The following is a 26,010-nucleotide window of genomic DNA, read 5'->3' as shown; positions in this document are numbered from 1 at the left end:
CTGTCAAACAAATGTGCTCTGCCAGCAAGTCGTCTAAACCGTGTGTACACAAGTGAAATCATTTTATTGGGGTAGCAGACTATATAATATGTGGACTTTCATTTCCAGCCATATGTGACCCAGATATGGAGCCCTAGCAAACATTCCACTCATTTTCCTAAACTGCTACAAGGCTTGGCAACTTTATTTGGTCACAATGGACACAGGGAGCACATACACGGCTCGTCAACAACCCACATCACGGGGGACCACAAATTGGCTTATCTATTCTCAAACACTTTATTATAAACAATAATTATTTCAAATTCGAGAACGTCTTACCACTGATGTGGGACAGTGATAAGTCCATTATGGCCCCATCACATGCCAACATTTATACAAGACCCTTCCCGTACCCGGAGGTTATGCAGTACAATAATTGCAAGAATCACTACATAGGAGGACATCTTGTGGACTGAACGGGAGACTATTCAGTTATACAGAAAAGGAACGGCCTCACATCACACACACACACACACACACACATTAATATAAAAGGGTTCTTTCTTGATGTTGCCATCAATATTAGTGAGGGATTCATTCTAGAGTACACCATAAGCCACCCTCCACCACTGAAGGCCTGCCGCACTCACAGATGGTCCATGTTGCTAGAATACGTGACCTTGGGACTTGCGACATCCAGCCCAATGAGATGTCCCAGAGATTTTGGAGAGGGGGTACTCATCCACGAGACTGAGAACAGCATTCGTAAGGCCATAAAACTAGACCACCACAGTCTAATCAGGGGTGAGCAAACTTTTTCGAGCCCCCCTTTTCATCTATGACATTTCTCGGGCTCCCCCTGCCTGATGTAATCAAAATCACATGGAAAAAAAAAACCCTTTATTAAACGGTATACAATGTAAATACAAATATGTCTAAGGCCGCGCATATAGTGCCCGCGACGGAGACGCGTGATGTCACCGGTCGCCACTAGCGAAAGTTGCATTTCGCTTTGTGGCGGCGCGGGCGACCAGGCCATTGATTGGTTCAGAGGCTGTCACGAGGCGGCAGCCCCTGAAAAATCAAATATTGCCGGCTTCAAAAAATCGCGTTGCCCTGTCGCGCTTACTTTAAGCGCACGCGGCGGCGACAATGCATTTGTTTTCGGGAGACGTCGCGTCGCCGGCACTGTAAGCGCAATCTAAATACTTACATACTTCAACAGCTCGCTCTTGCAAAATTAGGCTGCGTCCACGCTGCTGCTGAGAGCGGTGACATCACCTACTCTCCAAGCATGAGCACAGGGTGTCCTGCATAATTTTGCAAGCACGAGTGGGGAAGTGTTTACACTTTTTTTTCCCTCTCATTATATCTGTACATTCATAGTATGATTGATATAGTGGCAGCCGACCCTATCACTCGCAGAGGATCGCAGCGAAGCAGGTTGCCAGCGGAGGAGAGCAGCAACACAGCGTTATTGTAGGGCAGACACCGGAGGGAGGGGCGTTTGACATCACAGGGCTCGCGCGTGCTCCTCCCCCGTACCTCTGAATCACGTGGCCGCCACCTGCCCTATTCTGTTCGGCCGCCCGCGCACATCTTCGGCTGCCCGCCCGCGCACATCTTTTTCGTCTGTGCACCCAGGTTTTGCCGCACGTGCCCCGCCTAAATAAGTAGGTTTTGCCTGCGCACCGCTGCATTCAATCACAACACCCACACAATCACAGACAGTACACACACAGCACACATACTCAATCACCCCCCCCCACACACACACACACACACACACACACACACTCAACCCCTCCACACACTCAACCCCCCCCACACACACAACCCCCCCCCAAACATACACACTCAGCCCCCCCCCCCACACACACACTCAACCCCCCCCCGACACACACACACACACACACACACACACACAACCCCCACCCCCCCACAAACACACACTCAACCCCACACACACACACATTCAACCCCACAAACACACACATACATACATACATACACCTGGTGGGTGGGGGGAGGTTGTAACTAAGCCTCCTCAGGTCCCCCCATGTGCTGCTGAAAACGGGCGGGTAACAGACAGGAGGAGGAGGGCTTGTCTGTGTGCGGGGAAGGCCCCTCTGCAGGCCCCGCCCCCTCTGCAGGCAGACACAGCAGGGAACTGGAAGCAGCCTCAGCACGGAGCTTCCGGCCGCCCGTGCACAGCTCTGCCCGCCCCCAGGTTTCCCCGCACGCAGCCTGCGCCCCCCTACATAATCTTGCGGCCCCCAAGGGGGCGCGTCCCCCCTACATAATCTTCCGCCCCCCCTACATAATCTTCCGCCCCCCCCCCTACATAATCTTCCGCCCCCCCCCCTACATAATCTTCCGCCGCCCCCTACATAATCTTCCACCCCCCCAAGGGGGCACGCCCCCCATTTTGCGCACCGCTGGTCTACATTACACACGTAAGACTGACCGGAAGGTATGACACTGCTTTATTATCACCAATACATTTTCACACTACAACCCCAACATGAACTTCTTGGAGCCATGTTCACCTCTGTAAACCTGCAGGGCTTTCTTTACATGGACGGCACAGATTTATATTATACTAACCACATCCCAGCACCAGAGCGCTTTCGAACCCATCATTCATTGGAGAGGTCGTCTACCAATGATTATTTTGTTAAGCAGATCCTACACCGGGATTTATTCTGCTTATTTTCCTTTTGCCTGCTCTAATTCAGTGTTCAGATGTGGCATTTGTATTCTGTGTGCTGCCATGTGTTGGATTATTTGCAAAGTGATACAATGTATATTCTAAACCTGCCCTCTGACAGGGACATTTTCCTAAATACACTGCAGGTGCCCACCAGAATTACCAATAGCTACATGTCAGATTGATTAACCCCTTCAGATTTAAGGCTTTATTTACATAGCGAGTACAACCGATTTACGTATTCTGTTCACGTTACTTAAGATTACATGCTAATGAGATGTCAGGTGTGGAAGTATTTTGTGTCACATATGCTAATTTCAGATGTGACTTCAGCACTCCTATTCCCCCCCCCCCCTTTATACCCACTGGTAACGGGTATATTAGGGTGATGTGAGATTGTTCTGCCATCTCGAAAAACAAACACACGTTTATAAATCACACTGATTTGGTACAAACACTTTGAATTAGCTAATTCACTGTCAACTATTCTCTCAAGGTACCAGCTTCTGAAGAGGTCAGGCAGATACGGTCTAGGACAGTGATTCCCAACAGGGGGTTCGGGAATGCCATGGGGTTGTAATGGCAGATCTTAGGCAAGATAGCGGGTTCCCGGGCCCGTGTGGGGGCTGCGCACTTAGTAAGGCCCTACACTGCACCTTAGTGTGAGGGGGGTATCACTGTCAAGCACAGCAGGAGTTTCAAAAGTTGCTCCCCACAATGCATTGCATTCACAGTGGCAAGGCATTGTGGGGCGTGACTTTGGAAGCTCCTGCAGTGAGTAACAGCTATACCCCCCATGCTGCCTGCACACACTGAGGTGCAGTTTGGGGCCTTATTAAGTGTGTGTCCCTCTCATGAGCTCAGGACACTATACTGCCTGGGATCAGTCACACAGTTTTGTCAGCAATAGTCTGATGCGCAGGCAATAAGGGGTATTTTCTATATTGTCTAGAGGGGGGCGGGGGGGCACAAAGTAAGTAAGGTTGGGAACCGCTCGTCTATGCAGCAAAAAAATTAAACCATAAAATCAATACCTTTTTTTTATTTGGAGCCGATACATTTGATTTGATCTGAGTTAGGGTCTTCATGAGAAATTTAGAGTCGTCTGGGGATTGGGTAATCTTCTCTGGCTTGTGAATCCCAAAATGATGCTTCTTGCAGAGCTGAGGGGAGAGAAAGACAAATAAACATCAAAGTGTGAGCTATACAAAATATTGCAGTTATTACAGCCCTGAAGTTACTGCACACCGCTACAATCCAAGGACAATCAAATACTCTTGTCAACATTTCCAGAATGTGTTTAGGGCAGGGGTCTCAAACTCGGTCCTCAAGGGCCACCAACAGGTGAGATTTTATGGATATCCCTGTTTCAGCACAGGTGGCTCAGTCTTCGATTGAGCCACCTGTGCTGAAGCAGTGATATCCATAAAAGGTGACCTGTTGGTGTCCCTTAAGGACCGAGTTTGAGACCCCCGATTTAGGGCAATTTGACCATATATATTTTCAGCGTGCATTAGAGGACTTTCTTTATGGGGTTCAAGGAAGCTGATATTACATGTGGGCAGTTTGCAGGTCTCATTATACAGCAGTTAGAAACAGAAAATGAAAAAGCATGCAAAAGAAAAATATAGAAATAAACCAAATACAACGGATGCAAATATGTGGCGCTTCCATATATTAACGGAGTCCCTTTGCCAAGGCTGCGGCCATGGTCTGGATGACGGCACGGAGGCGTTCGTGAACATATTTCCTTAAGGCATTGATCGCACCCATAGACAGCCGGAGGGGGCGCGCGTTGTGTGAGGAATCAGTTGAAACCGATTTCTCGGTGCGACGGGCAGGTCATGTGAGCGGTTCGCCCAATGAGCGCGAACCAGCTCCGTGACGTCACAGACATGCCCCCGACAGAACGTCTAGCATGTCCAAAAAACGCACCCGCTTCACGCAGGTGACGTCACAGACGCGCACACCTCCGCGCCGGTGAAGGCTGTATGGACGCAGCCTTAGGTTGTGGCCATGCTGCCGCTGAGCTCGCTCATTCTTGAGAGCAGTGATGTCACTAACACTCCAAGCATGAGCGCTCGGCTGTCCTGCATATTTTTTTTCAAGCGCGAGCAGGGGATGTGGCCAGGGGCGTGGCCGAGCAGTGACTGGTGCCGATTGGTTGCTGAAGGTCATGTGACCCTTCATCGCGCCTGGAAATCAATTTCATCTGTCTCGACAAGCGCCTAGCGCCCAAGAGCGTGGCCGGACAAATTGAGATTTATTGAACTCAACATGCCAAGCGCGCTCAGCAGCAGCGTGGACACAGCCTTAGGCCGCGCTTATAGTCCCTTCAAACAAATGTATTGAAGCCTGAAGTCGTCGCGTGCGCTTATAGTAGGAGCGACGCCTCGGCTTGGTCGCGATCGCAGCCTGATGTCACCGTCGCAGTCGCCGGGACTATAAGCGCGGCCTAAGAAGTAAACCAAGATGCAGAGCCCGGGCACTCAATATAAATATAGACTTTTTTTTTTTAATCTTAAAAACCATAATAATAGAGTTGTTACAATGTAACGGGAGCACTCTCGTGAAATCCAGTAGTGAAACAAAGAAACTAGGGTACCCAGAAAGTGAAAAAATAAAAGGCTTTATTAGAACATAATGGGGTGGCAACAAACAAGGAAAAAAGGACGACGTGTCGGAGAGTGCGTCAGTAATTTTTTTAATTAATTTTTTTGCAATAACAGAATCTAGCATAGGTAAACAAACATTTTGTACAGACTGCATAAAATATGCCTGTCTGTGCTTTTGTAGGGAGATGAATATTAAGGAATTAATACCATCTCTGCAAAATTTCTATTATCGCCTGCTCAGTGCAGAGCCGATTCAGCATGTTCATCTAATTTGCCAATTCCACAGAAAATAATGGCGCTGTCTGGGAAGAAGGGAATGAGGCCATGGCATGCACTGCCATTCGTTTTCACACAAGAGCCATTCTGCTGCAGAACAGCTTTGCTGTGGGTTCTGCTTGGAACTGCGTGACCAGAAAAGCTCTGTGTACTGGCAAAGGAAATGTTTGTGTCTACATGAAGCCAACACCAGGGAGTCCCCACGTATTCTGTGTTACAAGCCATCGCGCTGATCCTCCAAGGACACCAAAAGGGATTAAGCTGCTTATTCTACATCTGCTCAAGTGGCCAATTGGTCTAAATTCCTCATTGAAGTTAATAGGGATTTTCGGCCTAAAATGGTGATGTAGAATAAGCTCCGAAATCTTTTACATTGCATCTTGTACACCCCACTGTGATACTGCATACATTTATTATTACTGAATCCTATGGAAAACATGCGATGCCGAGACACAACAATACCAATCAAGGACAAAGGAATAGGTCTTTAAGTAAGGGCAGTCACAATGGGGAATTCTTTACTGATGGCAGATACTGTATCTATTGTATCTTGGACATCTTTTTAGAAAGGAGAGATACACAGGGATATACCAAATAAGTAAACATGGGGAGGCTGTTGATTCAGGGAGAAATCTGATTGCCATTGTTGGAGGAAGAAATGTATTCCCCCTCCGGGCCCCCCTGAGATATAATTGGATAATGTGTCACTGGGGTTTTTTGTTTGCCTTCCTTTGGCTAAAAATAGAGCAAATACAAATAAAGGATAAGTATCCGTCATCTAAATTTAGCATACCCATGTCTATTTTCAACCTCATCTATTATGTAACTAAAAAAGCAAACGAATGAATGTCTTATGAGATCATTAAAGACCCAATATGAACAGGTCTGTATGAAAACACATAGGTTGTGCATTAAAAGAAAAGAATGTGGGTGATTTTATCTGAAGTATCACAGTTTAAAATCTCCAATACATTGTTGCACACCAGTCCCTGGAGAGCCTTACAGACGATTGGTCGCTTTATAGTACACAAGACTATATTCATTATTAGAAAATGAGGCAAAGCTGTAAAATAGCAATATTCTGCAAATGATAAAGATCTTGTTTTCCATCGAGGGGAGGAATAGTTTACACATTCGGCACGCAATCAGCGAGTGTTAATATGAAAAGAGAATAAGGGGGGTGGGACCAAACACTCACAGCATTCCTTCACCTTTCACAAGTAGTGGCATGCCCTGATAAGGGAGGTTTCTGGACTGTGTGCAAATTAAACAACATACGGGTGATGCACATTAGAAGTTCAAACTGCAGTAATAATAAATAAATAAAAAATCAATTTAAAAAAACGTGTGATTTATGTTTGAGAAAAACAAAAATGCAGAAAAATGGAGATATAGATATTGATCTCTGGACAAATACTATATTAAAAAGAAAGCACAAAGCGGGAACATAAGTATTAAACGTCATCCTAAAAACCTCTCCCTGACCATCACATTTACAGGGAAAGGATCATCCAGCCACAGAAGTTTGCCTTGATTTTTGGGGTCAGGTTGAATTGATGCGACTAGCAGGGAAACTGCGAATATTTATTTGGAAAGAATGGTGTGAAGCAAAATGTCCGACACACATGCAAGACTTTGATTATAGTGGGTGCGTGCGACGGAGCGCATGGCATCAGGCGCAGAACAATGTGTGCATGGTAGATGGGGCGTCACCAGGCTGGTTCACCCTTATTGGCTGAACCGCTCACGTGATGCGGCCGTCGCGACAAAAAAAAAACTACATTTGGTCGGCTCAAAATTCTGCCACAAGCACTATGGCCGGCCCAATAGGGCTGCTGCATTTCGTTTGCGCCCTGTAGTGCGCACTATAAATAGCGGCCTAACGGGAGACATTTGAGCTACTAAAAGATACAACAATTTTACAAAACTAAACATTAGTAGTTTGGAGTATAGCAGGTATAGGGCTGCCTGAAGGAGCCAGTGTCCCCTAACATAAGTGGTCCCCACCACGGTGCCAGCCCCATGGCGCCCACAAAGTCTTTTGTGGGTGCCCACGGTGCCACCAAATGCTGCGTGCACCTCATGCTAGAAGTTGGGTCCAACTTCTGCAAGTGGGCTAGCACGGCACTGGATGCCTCCCACCAAGGTAAGTGTATTTTGTGCGTGTGCACATTAATTGGTTGGCGTCTGCCACTCTCCTGAAGTTTCAAGTGTGCCCTTGGGCACAAGAAGGTTGGGGACCCCCTGCCCTACATCAAATTGAAAGTGCTGATAATGAATATCGCAGATATAAAGTTCTTCTCAGTAAAACATCTGCCGGCTGCACTTTCATCTTACAGAAACAATAGCAGCAATGTGTAGCAAAACATCCCGACTACTGCTCAAGGTCGACAGCAGGACAGCAGGCTCGCCTCCACGCACCAGGGGCGCAGTCCCAAATTCCACTACCCAACTGCTCTGCGTGTCACATTTACCTCTAGCTCCAGGTCCTGAGGCTCAGTATTGGATAGTGGGATAACCGCAATCTTGGTAACTTTATATATCTCATGCCCACCCGGAAGTTTTCCAATCAGCGACTTCTGGCGGATGAGGAGAAGCCACCATGGGAGATCTGAAGAGGGAGCAACAAGAGAAAATGAGGAGAAGGAAGACTCCACGTGCGGAAAAAGGAACACAGAAACCAGGGGCGAAAATTCTAGTAACGGCATTATTTCTAAATACAGCTCAACCCCCTTATAACGCTGTGCCTGGGGTCCAAAGAATCACATCGCGCTATAAGCGGATCTCGTTAGAAATAATGTACAATTGTATGCACTGTACAATAAAGTATTTAAGACACCAATAATCGTGTTGTAAAGTATTCATAAATACAAAAATTGGGAGCCACACTTACATCGCGTTATAAGCGGATTCGCGTTGTTACGGATTGTGTTATAACGGGGTTGAGCTGTAACATGATTTTTGCTTCAACAAACACATATCCCAATTCATAGGATCTAATAGCTGAAGCATCCAACCAGGTTATGAAGATAATATAATTGACATTCCTATAGAACCAGTAATGCAGGCCTGTCACCATGAGGTTACAATACAGTTTTTTGTTTTAAGGCCCCGAAATATGATGGTTCCCCCCCAGTGTTACATTTCTACTTGGAGATGGGGTAGGATGGCAAAGCTGCAACTAATTCTGTGTATACATTTCTGCTGCTAACCAAAGAGTTACAGTGTTACCATGATACCATTTGTGATTATTCTGAATGCCTACTTTAAATATTTTCTGAACATATAGAATAATGAGTATTAATCCAAGATGGACAAAATCAGAACCTTACATTCCAAAACCAAATTACAAACCTTTAAAGATTCTTAAAAACAAAAACATCACCAGGCCAAGTGGGGTTTCTCACCATATCGTCTTAAATAATGTTGTTATCAAGCTTCTCAGGTTTTTAGTTTACACCTTAAGAATGGTTGATGCCTTTTTAGCATTTTCTGCTTATTTTTAGCTTTTATTTTCATAATTTGGTAAAAAAAAAAAAAATCCCAAATAACATTTTAGCAAAACCAGATTAAAAAAACATGACAAATTTAGAACCAACTGTGTTTTGTTTTGTTTTTTTAAACACGAGTTAAAGTGCTCATCCCCCCCGAATAACACGAGTGAAATTATTTACTCCGTGGGAACCCTCGGAGATATTCTGAGGCAGCCCATGTCATTCTTATAAAAACAGTACCATCCCTCCCTTCGTGGGTTAAAAAGAAGTACAGTATTTCATATTGCTGCTGCAGGTATCCCAAATACACTGCAGCACTGAGCATTATGTACAATGTTATACGTGTCGGAGCAAGGTGCCTCACTGCTATTGGTGACATCAAAGGCTTCACAACATCAAAGCAGATAAAAGTAAACATTATTTTTTTTTACCTTGAAATCTGACATTTTCAGCTGATATATGGGGGAGGAAAGGAGGGAAATTTAGTTAGCAAATGATCAAATCTGACACACTGTTTCCAGCGGCTTGGATTTTTTTGCAGGGTTATTTTTATACCGCTCCCAAAGGAAATCATAGCCAATAACAGGCGTGAGATTAGCAGCACGAGAGAGACCCGCGCTGGACAGTAGCAGCCGGACTAGGATATTTGTTAGGACCAGGTCAGGATATTTGAGCTCCGGCGTTTCCGTTCACGACATATCACGGTGTTTGGGGGGATGCTGGCGTCTTGTTACAATGGAGTCCTGTAAAATGGTAGCGTTGATAAGAGAACATGAATACATCCAAAATAAGCTCAGAAGGTCCTATCCCAGAATGAATAACTGGTCCATTTGGTCCTCTGGCAGAAACTGGGCAGTGATCAATATGAAAAATAAGAGACAGATAGAAAATCTGTTTTATTTTATTAAAAAGAAGCATTTTATATTTGGGGGCATAATTCTCCTGCCCTCACCGTCTCAAAGTGAACAGTCTACAATTCACAGTCGGTTATTACCGGAACCTTCCAGCCTCATAAATGCATGCAGGCCACCAACAGGTCAGGTTTTCAGGATATCCCTGCTTCAGCACAGGTGGCTCAGTTTCTCAGACAATGACTGAGCCGCCTGTGCTGAAGGAGGGATAAGCTGAAAGCTTGACCTGTTGGTGGCCCTGGAGGACTGGAGTTGGCCACTCCTGAGATAGACCTTTACCATGCCAGACGTACATTCTGCGTGGGGCTCACTTATGCAGAGTATGCACTGACACAAAACCATGAGTTCTACTCCTGATGAAGCGGACAAGCTCACCGAAACGCGTGGAGCCATCGCTAAGTGCTGCAACGCTGTGAGGCTGTGCCCAGGAGGATTCGCCGATCCAAGACTGCCCCTCTCTTCCTGTCCCGAAAGACCGGACGCGACATCATCCTAACCGGAAGTGATGCAAGATGCGTAACCGGAGAGAGTGAAGGGGAAGCGGCGTATACCATCACCTCCACGGCGCGAGATGTCCTCGGGCGCCCAACAGCATTTTGTGTGTCCATGTAATATGTACACAATGTGAGTACATATATTATCCTGCCGTTTTTTTAGATAAATTTATATCTGGTCTGCACAATTGGTCTTCTCCCTTTTTTCTGTTGTCTCCTTGAGAATGACCAGCAATACTGTGCCCTGGTCCTGTCATCCTTCACTGTGTGAATAACCTAATCCAGTCATCTGAACATATCTCTCTCACTGCTTACTATATTAGACTACACTGTAAGTAGGCATTCTGTAAGAGCCAAGATTTCTTCTACATCCAGACTCATCATACAGTAGTACACTATATTTGTAACCTTTCTTTAATCTTTGGGGTAATCCGGATAACTACGCTCCCTTTGAATCCTGGTCTACATTACAAAACCATGAGTGCCATCTTACAGAAGTGTTTTCTATGTTGGTATTTTTTTATTTCATTAATTAAAATACCACATCAACACACAGTCACACAATGTGTTACCATCTCTCGGACATCAGAGGGTTAAAAAGATTGGGTTAATCAGTATGGTCCTTACCAATTACCCTCAGGTCCCCACAATTATCACTTTATATTTAACGATGAATGATTAAGCATGATCCACTGAAAATTAGAGAAGAAATGCCACAGAAGTGTGAGAATGCAGTGTGAATTGGAAGTAGCTTTCTATGTCTGAAGTGACAGCATTACAAAGCGGGTATGTGTTAGTGAAGTGTTAATGAAGTGTCAGCTCACAGCTCCCCTACGTACACATCATTGTCAGGTCTCCGCTATTTCTGTACTGAATGAAATAGAAGCAAAACTACCGGATCTCCCCCGCATTATACCAGTTATCTAAAGCAGGGGGGCTCAACTCCGGTTCTGGGGTCTGGAGGACTGGTCAGGTTTTCAGGATATTCCAGCTTCAGCACAGGTGGCTCAATCAGTCCCTGCTTCATCACATCTGGCTCAAATCTTTGCCTGAGCCACCTGTACTGAAGCTGGGATATCCTGAAAACCTGACCTGTTGGAGGGGTCTTGAGGACTGGAGTTGTGCGCCCCTGTTCTAAAGCATACACTGCTTTACCGCTCACTGGCAACCATTACAGAAGACACGTTCAGTTCCAGGTGCTGCAGAAATCTCAGGAGAATTAAAGCTGCAGTTCAGTCAATATCCTGCATGTGTGTTTATTTTAATAAATCAGTTCTGTAGTAAGAAAAAATACTTTTAGCATTTTCTGTTTTTAAAAAAACAACTTTTAAAGACCAATTTTCTTGTATTCTATTTTAACAGCCATTTGCTAAGGCACTGCCCCTTCATGTCCTGTCACAAGCCCTGGCACACCCCTTTGTCAGCCCTGCCCTCTCTCTAGCACATGTCAGTGCAGGAGTGCTCATGAATATTCCACTGACAGACAAGCAGAATATAAACAGATCCCTTCACTAATTATGTCACCAAATTTCGACCTATCAATACATGGAGAACGAATTGACCTGCAGCTATGCAGTTCTTTAGGTAATTAGAGATTGCACACAAAACTATTGAAGTAAAAAAATAAATAAATAAAAAAAAGACTGAACTGCAGCTTTAAAAGGTTGCCGTGTTCTGGGCAAAACGAGGATTCCTGCAGGAATAGGCTGCTTAACCCTGGTGGATCTATAAAATACACCCCCTCCCCCCCCCCCACCCCCCCTCCTGTCACTTGTAATGTGAGCTATGCAACATTTGCCTCTGTGCTTTATTTTAGCACAAAGCAAGATTTATAACTTGGTGTGGACAGAAAACATAGGCGTGATGGTTTGTGTTTTGAACCCGGAGGGGGAAAAAAAGGATACTACCAATAAACAAGCACCGAATGTGTCGAATTTACCATCACTGCCAGCAGGGCAGAGGAAACGGATATTTCAGGGCACTACATTGCAAAACACGAGCGGAAGCCTGACGGTTGCAGGTTCAAATCCCTTTGTGTTTTCCCCCAGACACTCAAATGTTTCAATGCAATTATCACACTGTAATGATTGCCAAATTATTGAAACATTTTTAATCTAGTTGAACATAGAACACAGTGCTCGGTTGGTCCCAGAGAAAACCATTCACAGTTTTTATGAGTGAAAACAGGATTCATTTCTATTATATATGGAATACTGCTAGTCGTCTCCTGGCTTGCAGCATGCAATTCCAAATATGTGATCGATCTCATAAATGAATGTACCCTATTCCTGCAACCCTAGGAAGACTGCTTTAGTAGGATGCATATTAGTAGTCAATGTAAAAGGAGGTGTCTAACAAAATCATCGGTGACCCAACCGTACAAATGTTAATCCGATTACCAGTGATCTACAACTAAGAGTTGGGTTTTATTAAAGTTTCATATGGATATCTGGTCTACCACTCAAAAAAGTGGTTTCATTATTAAAAATATATAAACAAAATCACCTACAAACAAAATCTATAATTACAAATACCACCGAGTCATTATTCTGTGCATATAATTCAGGTATTCGTCTAACTCATTCTACATAGGCATCTCTGCAGTGCTGGCTGGGACCTACAATAAAAATGACCTTCAAGAGATTGTGAAGGTCACACATGCTCAATAGCATCTTTGATGTGGCGAGGGGTAGCATCTTCCCAGCAGCTCCTGTACAGCTCCTGTACAGTACCCATTACGCACTATGAATATCACTCCCAACATTTACTTGTTATTAGAAAGTGTTCAAGAGCAGCACGTCACAAGAGACAACATCTGAGGAACACGTATCAATGCCTCCAAATAGAAGTATCAGATGGGACGCTCTGCATATCAGAGGTAAATTAAATTCCGACTGGTGATCCTACAGTCCCCAGGAAGCTGTATTGTAAACAAAGAAAGTTGGATACACAATAAAAGACGGTGCGTAGACATTAAATGGGCTTCACAAACAGATTTGGAATATATAAACCAAGGTCGGGTTCCTAATCTAATATTCTGCGAGTTCTGTTAAAAGGTACTTTACCTCCCTAATTATACCCTGCAGGTGCAATGATGTGGAAGCACCCGGCCATGCAATACCCTTGCTCCCTTCATGAACATTTGCAACTTAAAGAGAGAATGAAATCCAGGCTAGGAAGGAGAATAGTAAGTGGCGAAATATCACAGAATATACCCATTAACTGCAAAGAATTTCATCCAACACCATCATGATTTTCTAACATGCTCTCCCCTTCTGCGGAACAAGAGCCATACATCATGATGCAAAATTAATCGCTCTCAAAGTAGACCACATATCACATGCTAAGCACGTCAGATCAATGCGACAGAAAAGTGGGCGAGGTGTCCGATCACGCAGCTTGAAGAGGTGCAAGACAAACTGTACAGCATCTAGATACTTCAAGAAGAATATTTCTGCCTCACAGTATGTACATTTCACAGACTGCAAAGTTTGGAGCTTGTGACCGTTCTTCAGCAAACAGAAACACCAGCTAATCACAGATCCATACAAACCACATTTGTTATTTTGCGCAATTCATCCTGCCAGTTCTTGGATAGGTAACAGAGAAATGCTCAGAATAACCTCTCCAGTACGAACATTTGTTTAGCTAGCAGTAGGGCTGCCATGCACAGCAAGCCAACGTGGGACAGAGTTATTAAGGTGCTGGTTGGTGGTAATAAAATAACAGAATGCGAGACTTCATTGAAAATGTACCAAGTGTACCAGAGATCCAGTACCACACCTGAAACCGAAACTATCAGTTGTGAATTCCAACAGTGTACAGTACTGTAACTTCTATCACAGGCAAGTATTGGCTTATGCAACGTAAGACAAAGTACAACAAGGAAAGCATTTTATTACTGCCTGTTACAGTCATACTACTCTAACTTCCGACTTCTACAGAGAAGGATTTTGCAAACTTGCAATTTGAGAAGAATCATAACATGCCTCAGTAACAAGTCCTATATTTATGTGCCTCAGTAACAAGTCCTATATATGTGACACAGCATTGTTCCCAATTCAGCTAAACAATGAAAACAAAAAGCAATATGGGCATGTACATAAACATATAAAGTACAGTTCCTCTCTTACAGGGATTTTCTCCAAGTGGCAACAGACATGCAGTTTATTGATAAAAAACACAAATCTATCTTCAGGTGAAGGGTGTGTAAACTCGCCCGTCCTGTTTATACCAGTTAAAAGGTCAGTGACTGAAAACAATGACAGAGAGTTTGAATCAGGGGAACTTGGCGTCAGCTCCTTGTGACCTTGAGCAAGTCACTTCATCTCCCTGTGCCTAAGGCACCAAAAAACAGATTGTAAGCTGCACGGGGCAGGCAGTGTGTGTCTGTAAAAGAAAATCCTATGTATAACGCGGCTTAATGCTCACTATATTATAATTGTGAGGCTCTTCCAGTGCCATTGGAAGAAAAGTGCTATATATTAAACTCTTACCGGTATGAAGTTGAACTTTACCAATGATGCCTTCGACAAGGCCCAAGCAGATGGGATTCCAGGCCAGAAGTAGATCAGTAGCTGTGAAAGAACAAATCAGTAAATATCATTTATCAGAAATGTGGAGTAAAACACGTTTTGTTTTTGTCTCCCCATAAAAGTAGAATGGAAAGTTGTGAACATAAACATAAGTATTGAAATAACCCATGAAATGCAACCACACAGCTAACTGAACGGGGCCATCTCTACATAAAAAAATATCCGGAACCCCAAGTACAAAAAGCTCTGCGTCTTCAGAGACCTAGGGGGCTCATAGCAAGCGGTTTAATTATGGAAACCTGGTGAGCTTCGGATGTACTTTAAGACGTTTCCTTTAATGAGAACAAGTGGAGAGAGATTAACAATCATTGTGTTACACAGCATGTCGCTTCTGAATACTGGCCCACAGCAGGAAGTGATGCTACCAATTAGAGAGCTGCTCATCATCCCTATATATTGCAACATGTCCACTGCCATTTCTGCAGTTTACATGAAAGTTGTGTATTATGGTGGGTAACAAACATAAAATACATTTAAAAAAAAGGGGGACAAAAACTCTCCACCGTACAGCAAATAAAAATCCCACTTGTAAGCACATTTACACCCGACAGGTCTGCGACCCTGCCTTTCCCCATTATCTCTTAGCATGTAGCACTTCCACTGCAGCCAGGGATTCTGGGAAATGACATGCAAAAGCGCACACAGTGTCACCTTTTTCTAATCAATGATTTTAACATGGAGCCCTATAAGCTTATGCCTGCCGTACGCCGTCTCACTGAGCGCTTATTTGCATTTCCCAGAATCCCTGGCTACAGTATGTATATCTTTATTTATACAGCAGGGCCCTGGGCATACGGCGGGTTCCGTTCTAAAGGCCCGCCGTAAAGTGAAAATCGCAACCGGCGATTTTCAGCTGTGCGCATGCGCAACCCGGCAATTTCCCCCTTGTGCACGAGCGACCTACGTTCTGCACGCGCAAGCCACATTCTGCGCATGCGTCCCGGCGGCAACAGCCTCTGAGGAGACATGGCAGCCCCCTTCTCGGTGCCGCCGTATCAGCGGATCGCCGAAAAGCAGGGCCTTACTGTATAGCGCTTTACAGCAGTAATACACGTGACATAATATAAAAGAACAAACAATACAAATTACACAATGGGAATAAGGAGCTTCAGACATACAAGTAACATGAGGAAAAGGAGTTCCTGCCGCGAAGAGCTTACAATCCAAGTAGGAAGTGCTGCGTGCTAAGAGATAATGGGGAAAGGCATGGTTGCAGACACGTAAATGTGCTCACACGTGATTTTTATATTTGCTGTACATTTGACATGAATTGCAATTTTAAAAAGAACCATGTTTTCAAGCACGTGAAAACCTTGGATTACAAAATAGGGTTTTTTATGCCCGGTCTGCAGCCATGAATGAAACCAGGTTTCTACGTGGGAGAATAAAGCATGGGACATGGCAATTGCAATTAGATTACAACCCGATCATATTCAGGGGCCCTTTAATTAAATTAGCTGCTCTTTAATTAGTTCTGTTCAGCTGCTTTGATTTGTCCTTCCACACGAACTCACTTCTGTTCACGCGTATGGGCTGATTTACAAACTTGTACTTCCATATTTCCCTCAAATCAAGTACGCCACAAATTAAATAGCCAACAATTTGGTCCACTTCGCTCTAAAGTAAACAGCAGCCACAATCATGGCAGAGGTGCAGCGGTTCAGAAAATAGGCTCTCTGATAAAGATCAAGTGGATGGATTTACTCATTTAAATGCCATGCGGCAAAATGTGAAAATTTTAATTTAAAAAGCCAATATAAAAAAAAAGGCAAAAATGCTGTTGAGCGATTTACACAAAAACCATTTCCGGTACCAAGGCAAAACTGCATCTTACAATCACATGCTCCCTATATCCTGAAACAATGCTTTTAAAAGTAACAAAAAAGGACAACCTGTAAGACACCCCTAGCGTTGTTTCTGAACGCAGATTAGTGATAAAAGTACATTATTATAAAACATGTCGCTGTTGGACGGACCTCAGACTTGTGCAGATATACAGTATGTAAATAGCTTCATTCCGCAGATCACAATCTAGAGCCCTTCTACACTCTGAAGAATTTGTTGTTCTTAGTTGTGTCAATAGCATCAACTTTGCACAACAATCCTGGCACAATTACTGTAAATGTTACAGCTCCCGAGCAGTAGTGCTTACACTTTTTTTGCAGTGACAAAGTCAGAATATGATGTAAGGAGGGGGGGGGGGGGTCTGACAAACAGCACTGGGATCTAAGCCGCCATTTTAAATCAGCATCCATCTTAGGTGCCTGATATTGTCTATTGTCTGTATGAAAGTTGGTATGGAAGTTAGTATAAAGACACATTTTTTTTTCTTTTCGGCTCCTGAAGGTTTGGATATTAAGCTGTTCAGCTAACTACAAAAAGACCTTGAAGAGGGGAGAAAAAGCGCAAATGTTATGAAAATAAAAGATAGATAACGCAGTGTCTCGCATTCCGAGGGAGGTGCCCGTGAAGTCTGTATGTAGAGTAAAAGTCACCGGCTTGTATAAGGAATATTGCTGAATCATTTCATTTATGCATCCCATAATAATATTATTAACTCAATGTGTTCATATTCATATTTTGTTTACGTAGTGACGCACACGCAACCTTGTATAGGGGGCGTGGGCTTAGTATTTTGTGTATAAATAAGGCCTGTATGCCATCATGTCGTTGGGAGGGTTTTATTTTGAAACTCTCCTCTGCGTGTGCACCGTACACTGCAATAAACCTATTTGTCATTCTGCAATGATCCTCAGATTGATGACTTATTTATTCACGCTTTTCACAGATGGCGCACCGAATAGGAACTCAGATATACCGGAAGCTGAGCACCTGAAAAAAACACTCCTCGGTCACTCAAATCTGAGCGCTCGTAAGAATCAAGGTAAAAGGCACCTTTTGAGGAAAGCCTGAGTTTAAAAAGTTGTTTTGAGTGGTGTGTAGAGAGATGTGTAGAGAGATGTGTTTTGAAGGGTGTCTCAATCTGGTTGACGGGCTTACCTAGCAGTTTCAAATAAGTTTGTCTGTTCCTGTATCCATTTTAAAGTGTTATAGATGTTAAGTTTTACTGGGACTAAGGTGAGAGTTCCGTTAAAATTGTTGGTGTTTTGGTGATGAAGGTGAGTGTTTGTATGCTTAAGGGATTGTTTTTCAGACTGTCCTGGGTTGTGATAAATATTTTTGTTGTCTGAGCAGGAAGGGTCCCTGATTGTACATTTGCTCTGTCTTGTCATTAACATACCAAGTGAGTTTATTTATGGATATCTGTTTAGAAGGTCTTATCTGTATCCATGTTATAAAAGTATAAGGTTTATCAGGACTGGGTTGGACCCACTGAAGTAATTCAAGTGTTTTCTTGGGTATAGTTATGGTGAAAAAATTCAGAACAATAACATGCCAAAAGAGTTGTACGCAATCAGCTTGCACTGATTATTGTATCAGGAGTATTGTACAGGTCAATTAAATGTGATTACTGTAACAGGAGAATAATGGGAAAACAAAGTTCTCAAAATTTGCCGTTAGAGGTTGTGTCTGCAGACAAAAATAATAAAGAATGGATACAGAGAACAAGAAGAGACAATATAAATATGTTTTGTTGGCCAATGAAAATACACATGCAAGTCCCAGTGAAAAACATGCCACCCCAGTGAAAAAAGTTTGTTTGCAATAAATTACTTTTGAAGGAAGCGTGAACCTATGGGCAGCCGCACCGGTTTTCTTATTCGTAAGAATGCGAACGCAAGGGCTCATAGTGGAACCTTCTAACTTTCAGTAATCCCTGTGTGTCTGTGGCAGTATACATCTTTGGATTTGATGAGGTTTTTGTGGCTAAAGTCAAGCATGGCGTGACCGGCTGGCGGACGCCGCAGAAATCAGGTGTGAAATTATCAGCTTTTCCTTCCATTTCCCCACATGCAATAAGTGGTTATAAATCATTTCCTGATATAAACTCCAGTTTCGGTGCCGGCAAGTAAAATTGTTGCGCCCTTAATGGAGAGTGGCTAGATGGATTTGATACCCTAATTAATTTTTCCTGAATGATTACCTGTGTGAAAGATAAACCATGCTAAGTATCACCTGTGTACACAAATCATCATCCAAGAACTTGCAAGTACGTACAAAAACATGAATATTATTTGCTCACAATGAAGTCAAATGTCTGCAAGAAAGAGAATCAGAATCGCAGCAGCACAGATCGTGCCCCCACCTTGTTCTCCAGCGCGAGGAATGTGCCAAGATACGAAAGTTAACTCAAAAGCTCCGGAGCATCAGAGTAGTTTTAAATTCAGGTTATTTATGAGAATAAAGAAAAAGGGAACTTTTATTAATTTAGTTGCAGGGTGAAATTGTTTGGTAATAGGGGAGAAATGTTTTTCTTTTATTTGTTCGTTATTTTTGTGATGTTGTTTGGCTGTGTATGAGAGAAGTTTTTTTGTATTATGTGTTCTGTATTGTGTGTAACCAGTAAAAACACATTTCAACTTTATTTCTATAGGATATGTTTGGGAATATTTTGTGTTTAAAAATGCGGGTAAAAGCTCACAAGCATTGTTTTAAGTATATATTGTATTGTATGTTTTTATGTATATAACGCCATTAATATGCACAGCGATTCACAGGAGTGGTGCACGTCGTAATCATATAGGTATCAAATGGTAAAGGTAAGAGATCATGGAATAAGTGATCCAGACATAAAAGTAACAGTTTAGAAAAGAGAAGTCCCAGCACTGAGGAGCTTACAATCTAATTGGTAGGTAGGGAAACTGTACAGAGATAGTAGGATTTGATTAGAAGCCAGGAGAGGAAATTTCAGGAGGGGAAACGCAGAATTAGAGTTTAAAGAGTAGAGGGATTCTGGCAGCAGCATTTAGGATAGATTGTAGGGAAGACAGGTGAAAGTCAGGAAGCTGGGATAGCAGGGGATTACAGTTATCAAGATGGGAGAGAATGAGGGTCTGAATCAGAGTTTTAACAGTTGAGCAACTGAGGAACAAGTGTATCTTTGTGATATTGTAGAGGAAAAGAGGAGAATATGAGAGGAGTTGAGAGTGACCCCTAAGCAATGTGCTTGGGTTACTGGATGGAAAATTCAAGAGTAATGTGGAAGGAGATAATAGGGTCAGGTTTGGGAGGAAGTATGAGGAACTCTGTTTTTGCCATGTTAAATTTAATGGCGAAAGAGGGCCTTCCAGGATGATATAACAGAAGGACATTCAGAAACTTAGATTTGTACAGCAGGTGTAAGGTCAGGGGTTGAAAAGTAAATGTGGGTGTCGTCAGCATAGTGGTGATATTTAAACCTAAGAGATGTTATTAGGTCACTTAGAGAGAGTGTGCAGAGAAAAGAGAAGAGTGTGGTCCACAGAGGCAAATGCTTCAGATAGGTGGAGTAATATGAACAGAGGGTAATGACCTCTGTCTTGGGCAGCATATAGGTCATCAGTTATTTTCGTGAGAATTGTCTCTGTGGAGGGAGCAGTGCAGAAGTCAGATTGTAGAGGGTTAAGGAGAGAATGGGTGCTGAGAAAATAGAGCAAGCAAGAGAATACAAGACAAGTTCAGTAGTTAAAGTAGAAAGACAGGTAGGGTCAAGCTTGCTATTCTTGAGTCATGGTATAGCTGTTACATGTTTTAAGGAGAATGGAAATGTATCAGATTAGAGGGAGAAGAGGAGATCAACAGTGATGGTGACATTCTCTTCTGATACAGTAGAAAAAGAGTCAGGGAAAGCAGGAAGAGAGTAGGAAGCAAAGTACGATAGGAGGAAACAGAGGGAATGTTCTGGTGTATGGATTCAACCTCTTTCTTAAAATAGTCAGCAAAAGTCCTGAGGTGAGATGAAGGAAGAGTTTGTGTGGGGTAGACTTGTGATTGTTGATTAATGGAGAGAAATAGGTTTGTGTAGCTTGAGAAAGGACAGAATTGCAACAGGATAGCAAAAATTTGTAGTGAATGAAGTCAGTGAAACTATGAAAGTTCAAACAGAAGGCATTAAAAAGAACTGAGTGTAGGGAGATAGCATGAGCGTGTGGGAGCTATTTGAGTGTTAAGAAGTTATATAAACCTCAGCTATAAAAAAAGCCCGTTGGTTAATTTTTGAGAGGCCATAAAAATGTAGTTCTTAGGGCTCTGGATAAAGCTCCATGTATTTAAACTTTAAGCAAACGTTCCAATCCAATAATTATTATTTTTCAGGAAGAAGCCGTGGTGTGCCGTTATCTTATCTGTTCAGGGTCAATTGGCGAAACGCCCAGAAACAAAATGGCTTTTTGCCCGGGAACAAGTCTTAAAAATAATTTTATTTCTTTAGTCAGATGAATATGCAGTGTCTTAAAAATATAAAGCTGACCGTGTGCTCAGCACTGTGCAAGAGATTATATAAAGCAAGACATTAGTGTGAAGTCTTATACAAAATCATTTGTCTATTAACTGAATGTGATGCATGTTATAACTTTTAACCATTTATTTTTTCCAAAGGTGTCCGTAAGCAGTGGTTATTGTCAAAATTGCTGTGTAATCTAGAATGGGTTTGCCAGGAAGGGGTGAATTTGTGAGTCACCTCTCATTTGTGGGTGTGTCTTGTGTATAGGGTTAAATACAGGGGATACATAGTTGCAAAAGCAGTTACATAAGTGAATAAGGTATGCATTATATACAAAGCAGAATAATTACAGTGGAGTGTTGGGGTAAAAGCCAGATAGGGATTGGCTAGGGAAATTTGTATGGGTAAAATAATTGCTTAATTGGGGGTGAATATTTTTCCATGACAGTGGATAGTATTGGGAGAAGAGAGATTGGCCTGTAGTTTGAGACAGTGTTTTTTGTCCCCACTTTTGAAGATTGGGACAAACTCTGGCAGTTTTCCAGGTCTTAGGGATATGGCCTGCAGACAGGATAGAATTAATTATGGAAGCAAGTGGTTTGGCAAGGGATGAGGCCCCAAAGTTTCAGGAACTTAGATTGTATCAAAGTCAGGTTCACATTGGCTACTTCGTTTTAATTTGAGGAACGAATTAGGAACATTAATAGGGAATACCTCTGTCTATATGCGGATGCTAAGACAGGAGTAAACACATTGATACAAGAATTTATTTCTAGGTATAAATTATCTCCCTATGAGACACTTATGGAATGACTTGTGACTATCAGCAGTCCAAAGGAACGAATTAAGGAGCATGTTATTGGTAATAAAACAATAAGTTGTATGCAACTAATACAATTTTTGAGTCTCTCTAAGCAAAGTTGAAAGTGCACCTACTCGAGATGGGGTTAATAGTCACATATGTCCTGCGCAAGCATGCTCTTCATCCCAGGTGAAAAGGCCTAAAGTAACCACCAATACAGCAATTAAAGTGGCAGAGTTCTTTTCCTGGACCCATAGCTCGTTCCAGCCCCACCAAAGACCAAAGTCACCTAAAGCACAGCCGCAGCAAGTTAACGTCTTGCCGAGTCAAAACTCTAACCGTTAACCAACGAGGAAAATAAGACACCAGGCTAAGGCCAGGTTTTATCAGAACATTTCATTTTTTCAGAGACTCAATATTTTTATTCTTTAGAGTGTGTTTAAGTAAGAAATTTAAGGTGTATGTACAATTGAGCCTTGATGGGAGGATTGGTTTCCTGGAAGCGTGGCTCGTGAATGCTCTTGTATGTGTTTTGGCAGTACTCATCACTCTATGTATGTGTCATGTGCAGCAAAATTTTGTTCCAGAAGTGTGTTGCACCTCCACCGAAAGGAGGGGGTCACCCAGGGGCGTGTGTCAGCCACAAGGAAAAGATCATAAGTCAGCCATGTTGACCATCGCAGACATCGTCTGTTCTGATATTCTGAGTGAATGATGTATATAATGCGTGCAGCGGTGAGGATCATGCATTCGCTTCCACAGATACCAAACCCCCTCAATTCTCAGTAATAGAATGTTGTGATGAGTCTGAAAATATATGATGATAGAGATAGATGCCATTTCCTTTATCTAGCAACTGCATATCCAAAGAAAGGTTGCCTGCATAAAATAAGGTTTTTTGTATTATGTGTATAATTTCTGTATTTTCCCATTTTTTTAAGGGAACCTCTTTAAAGGGTGTATCACACACTAGGAACAAGAATCAACTTATGGGTCAAGTGTCTCCACCAACCAATGAAACCTGTGTAAGAATGTATGTTTAGTCAGATAACAATTTACAGGAAGGATGTGGCCTAAATTTTGCAGTTTTTAATTTCACCATTAAACCAAGAACAGGTTTAGCTTATGGCCTTACAAAACAGAATTGCTTTAGACTATGTTTTAGCTTCAAAAGGAGGGGTATGTGTCCTAATTAAAGAACAATGTTGTGTTTTTATTCAAGATCAGAGTAGCAATGTACAGCATGAATTCAATGAAATAGAAGAGATTCAAAAGAGGTTTACAAAGGGAAGTGACAGAATATCACCCTTTGGGGTTAGGTGGATGGCTTAAATCACTTGGAGCAAAAATTTATGAATGCTTTGGTGTGTGTGGGGGTGTTACTTGTCATCATGTATGTGTGTGTCACATGTTGCAGTAGTATGATCCACAAATTTGCCACCCCCCCTCCAATCTGATGCCACTCTTTGCAGATGCCAGAAAACAGCAGTCCATTGAAGAAAGAAGATGCCGACCACAGTTATTCAGTCAGTGTGTGGGTTGGTCAGTCAGTGTGCGGGGGGTGTGGGTGGGTCAGACAATGTGCGGGGGGGTGTGGGTGGGTCAGTCAGTGTGTGGGGGTGTGTGGGTGGGTCAGTCAGTGTGTGGGGGGGGTGTGGGTGGGTCAGTCAGTGTGATTCAGTCAGTGTGTGGGGGGGTGTGGGTGGGTCAGTCAGTCAGTGTGTGGGCGTGGTTGGGTCAGTCAGTGTGTGGGCGTGTGTGGGTGGGCAAGTCAGTGTGTGGGGGGGTGTGGGTGGGTCAGTCAGTGTGTGGTGGGGTGAGTCGGTGTGTGGGGGGTGCAGTCAGTGTGTATGTGTCCAGCTGCAGCCAGGGGCGGGGTGTAACATTGCGCACCACCTCTCCCCCCCCCTTACGCAAATTCTGAGCTCGCGCACACACACACACACACACACACACACACACACACACACACACACACCCACACACCCCGCACGCAATCTGTGCACACACCCCCCGCGGGGTACATGCGCCCGGCACGGGCATGAGTGACCGAGGCCCTGTGCCACGCGGGTTGCATCCGGGTTTGCGCCGTGTGCCACCGCTTCCTGCGGGCGCAAGGGGCCCGCGAACGCCCGCGGCAGTGAAGGGCTGAATGTCGCCGCTGACAATGGGCGTGAGGAGTGTGTGGGTTGAACGACGCCGCTGCCAGCCGCTTCTGCGCATGTGTGGCGTCCGTCAGCGGTGCCATCACAACTGCGCATGCGCGGCATGGCAGCGGTCGTGAAACAGTTAGGCGGGCCGTTAGGAGCGGCGCCGGCTATCGCCGCCGCATATGTCAGCAGCCGGGTGGGGGTGGGGGGTGTGTGTGGGGGTGCGGCGACGATTAGGAGCGGCGCCGGCGGCTATCGCCGCCGCCGCTGTATGTGACAGGGGACGTGTGAGCGGAGTGGCGTCCATTACGTGACGTCACTTCCGTTTCACATTTCGCCCCCATCTATCCCGTTTTGTTCTACCAGGACTAGGTGCCACGAAAGAAGTTTCACTTCAAAAAAGGAGGGAGTGACAAAGTCAGAATATGATGTAAGGAGGGGGGGGGGTCTGACAAACAGCACTGGGATCTAAGCCACCATTTTAAGTCAGCATCCATCTTAGGTGCCTGATATTGTCTATTGTCTGTATGAAAGTTGGTATGGAAGTTAGTATAAAGACACATTTTTTTTTCTTTTCGGCTCCTGAAGGTTTGGATATTAAGCTGTTCAGCTAACTACAAAAAGACCTTGAAGAGGGGAGAAAAAGCGCAAATGTTATGAAAATAAAAGATAGATAACGCAGTGTCTCGCTATTCCGAGGGAGGTGCCCATGAAGTCTGTATGTAGAGTAAAAGTCACCGGCTTGTATAAGGAATATTGCTGAATCATTTCATTTATGCATCCCATAATAATATTATTAACTCAATGTGTTCATATTCATATTTTGTTTACGTAGTGACGCACACGCAACCTCGTATAGGGGGCGTGGGCATAGTATTTTGTGTATAAATAAAGCCTGTATGCCATCATGTCGTTGGGAGGGTTTTATTTTGAAACTCTCCTCTGCGTGTGCACCGTACACTGCAATAAACTTATTTGTCATTCTGCAATGATCCTCAGATTGATGACTCTTATTTATTCACGCTTTTCACAGCAGGATGCCAACCTTGGCTTCTGGGTTAGAGAAATGGTAGTATCCGATACCTTTATGCCACAGATATCATGGTTCACCATCATAATAGTTTTGCAGATTAGTTACATGTTTTTATATTGTAAATTCAAATTTTTAAGCTTCATTTTTAGTTCATCCTAATAAACGTTATCCTGCTCTATACATCTTTGTAACACGTGGCTTGGCGTTGGAAGTATCACACGGACTTTGAAATCCCCTGAGGAAGCCAACTTTTGGATAACGGTGAAACACGTAGGATTTTTTGCCACTTGAAGGACACCGTACCAGCTAGCCCATTCGGAACACCGTAGGTGCGCACGCAGACATGGCAGGACCGACTTTGGCAAAGACATCGCCGATGGCGCGGAGCGGGACATCCGAGGCAAGACGCAGCGGTTTCGGTGCTATTCCAGAGTGGCTGGAGTGTGCCCTTATGACACTCATTGCACAAAACAGACTGGAAAATGTGAGTGCATTGTGTATGTTTCCTGCTCTGTTTAATGTATATTAAAAACTTTATTATGCTATGTTCTCCCTATTTGTTTTAATTTGAGGAGGACTACAGTGTGCAGTCAACACCAAGGACTGCATTTTTGGTTTAATAACCA

General features: G+C 43.6%; 1 protein-coding gene across 2 annotated transcripts in view; it reads right to left on the bottom strand.

Moving 5' to 3' along the window:
* Window positions 1–26,010, bottom strand: part of INPP5F (inositol polyphosphate-5-phosphatase F) — a 58,568-nt gene that overhangs the window by 22,871 nt on the left and 9,687 nt on the right. For both annotated transcript variants that reach the window (XM_075612053.1, XM_075612051.1), the window contains exons 2-4: window positions 14,979–15,059; window positions 8,058–8,194; window positions 3,727–3,855 (exon numbers count right to left, since the gene is read on the bottom strand). In XM_075612053.1, coding sequence (XP_075468168.1) covers window positions 3,727–3,855; window positions 8,058–8,194; window positions 14,979–15,059 — 347 coding nt within the window. The remainder of the gene's footprint in view (window positions 1–3,726; window positions 3,856–8,057; window positions 8,195–14,978; window positions 15,060–26,010) is intronic.

This window comes from Ascaphus truei, chromosome 8 (assembly GCF_040206685.1).
Source record: "Ascaphus truei isolate aAscTru1 chromosome 8, aAscTru1.hap1, whole genome shotgun sequence".
Lineage (NCBI taxonomy): Eukaryota > Metazoa > Chordata > Amphibia > Anura > Ascaphidae > Ascaphus > Ascaphus truei.
Note: the sequence above shows the minus strand (reverse complement) of the source record. Positions and strands in the feature narration are given on the sequence as shown.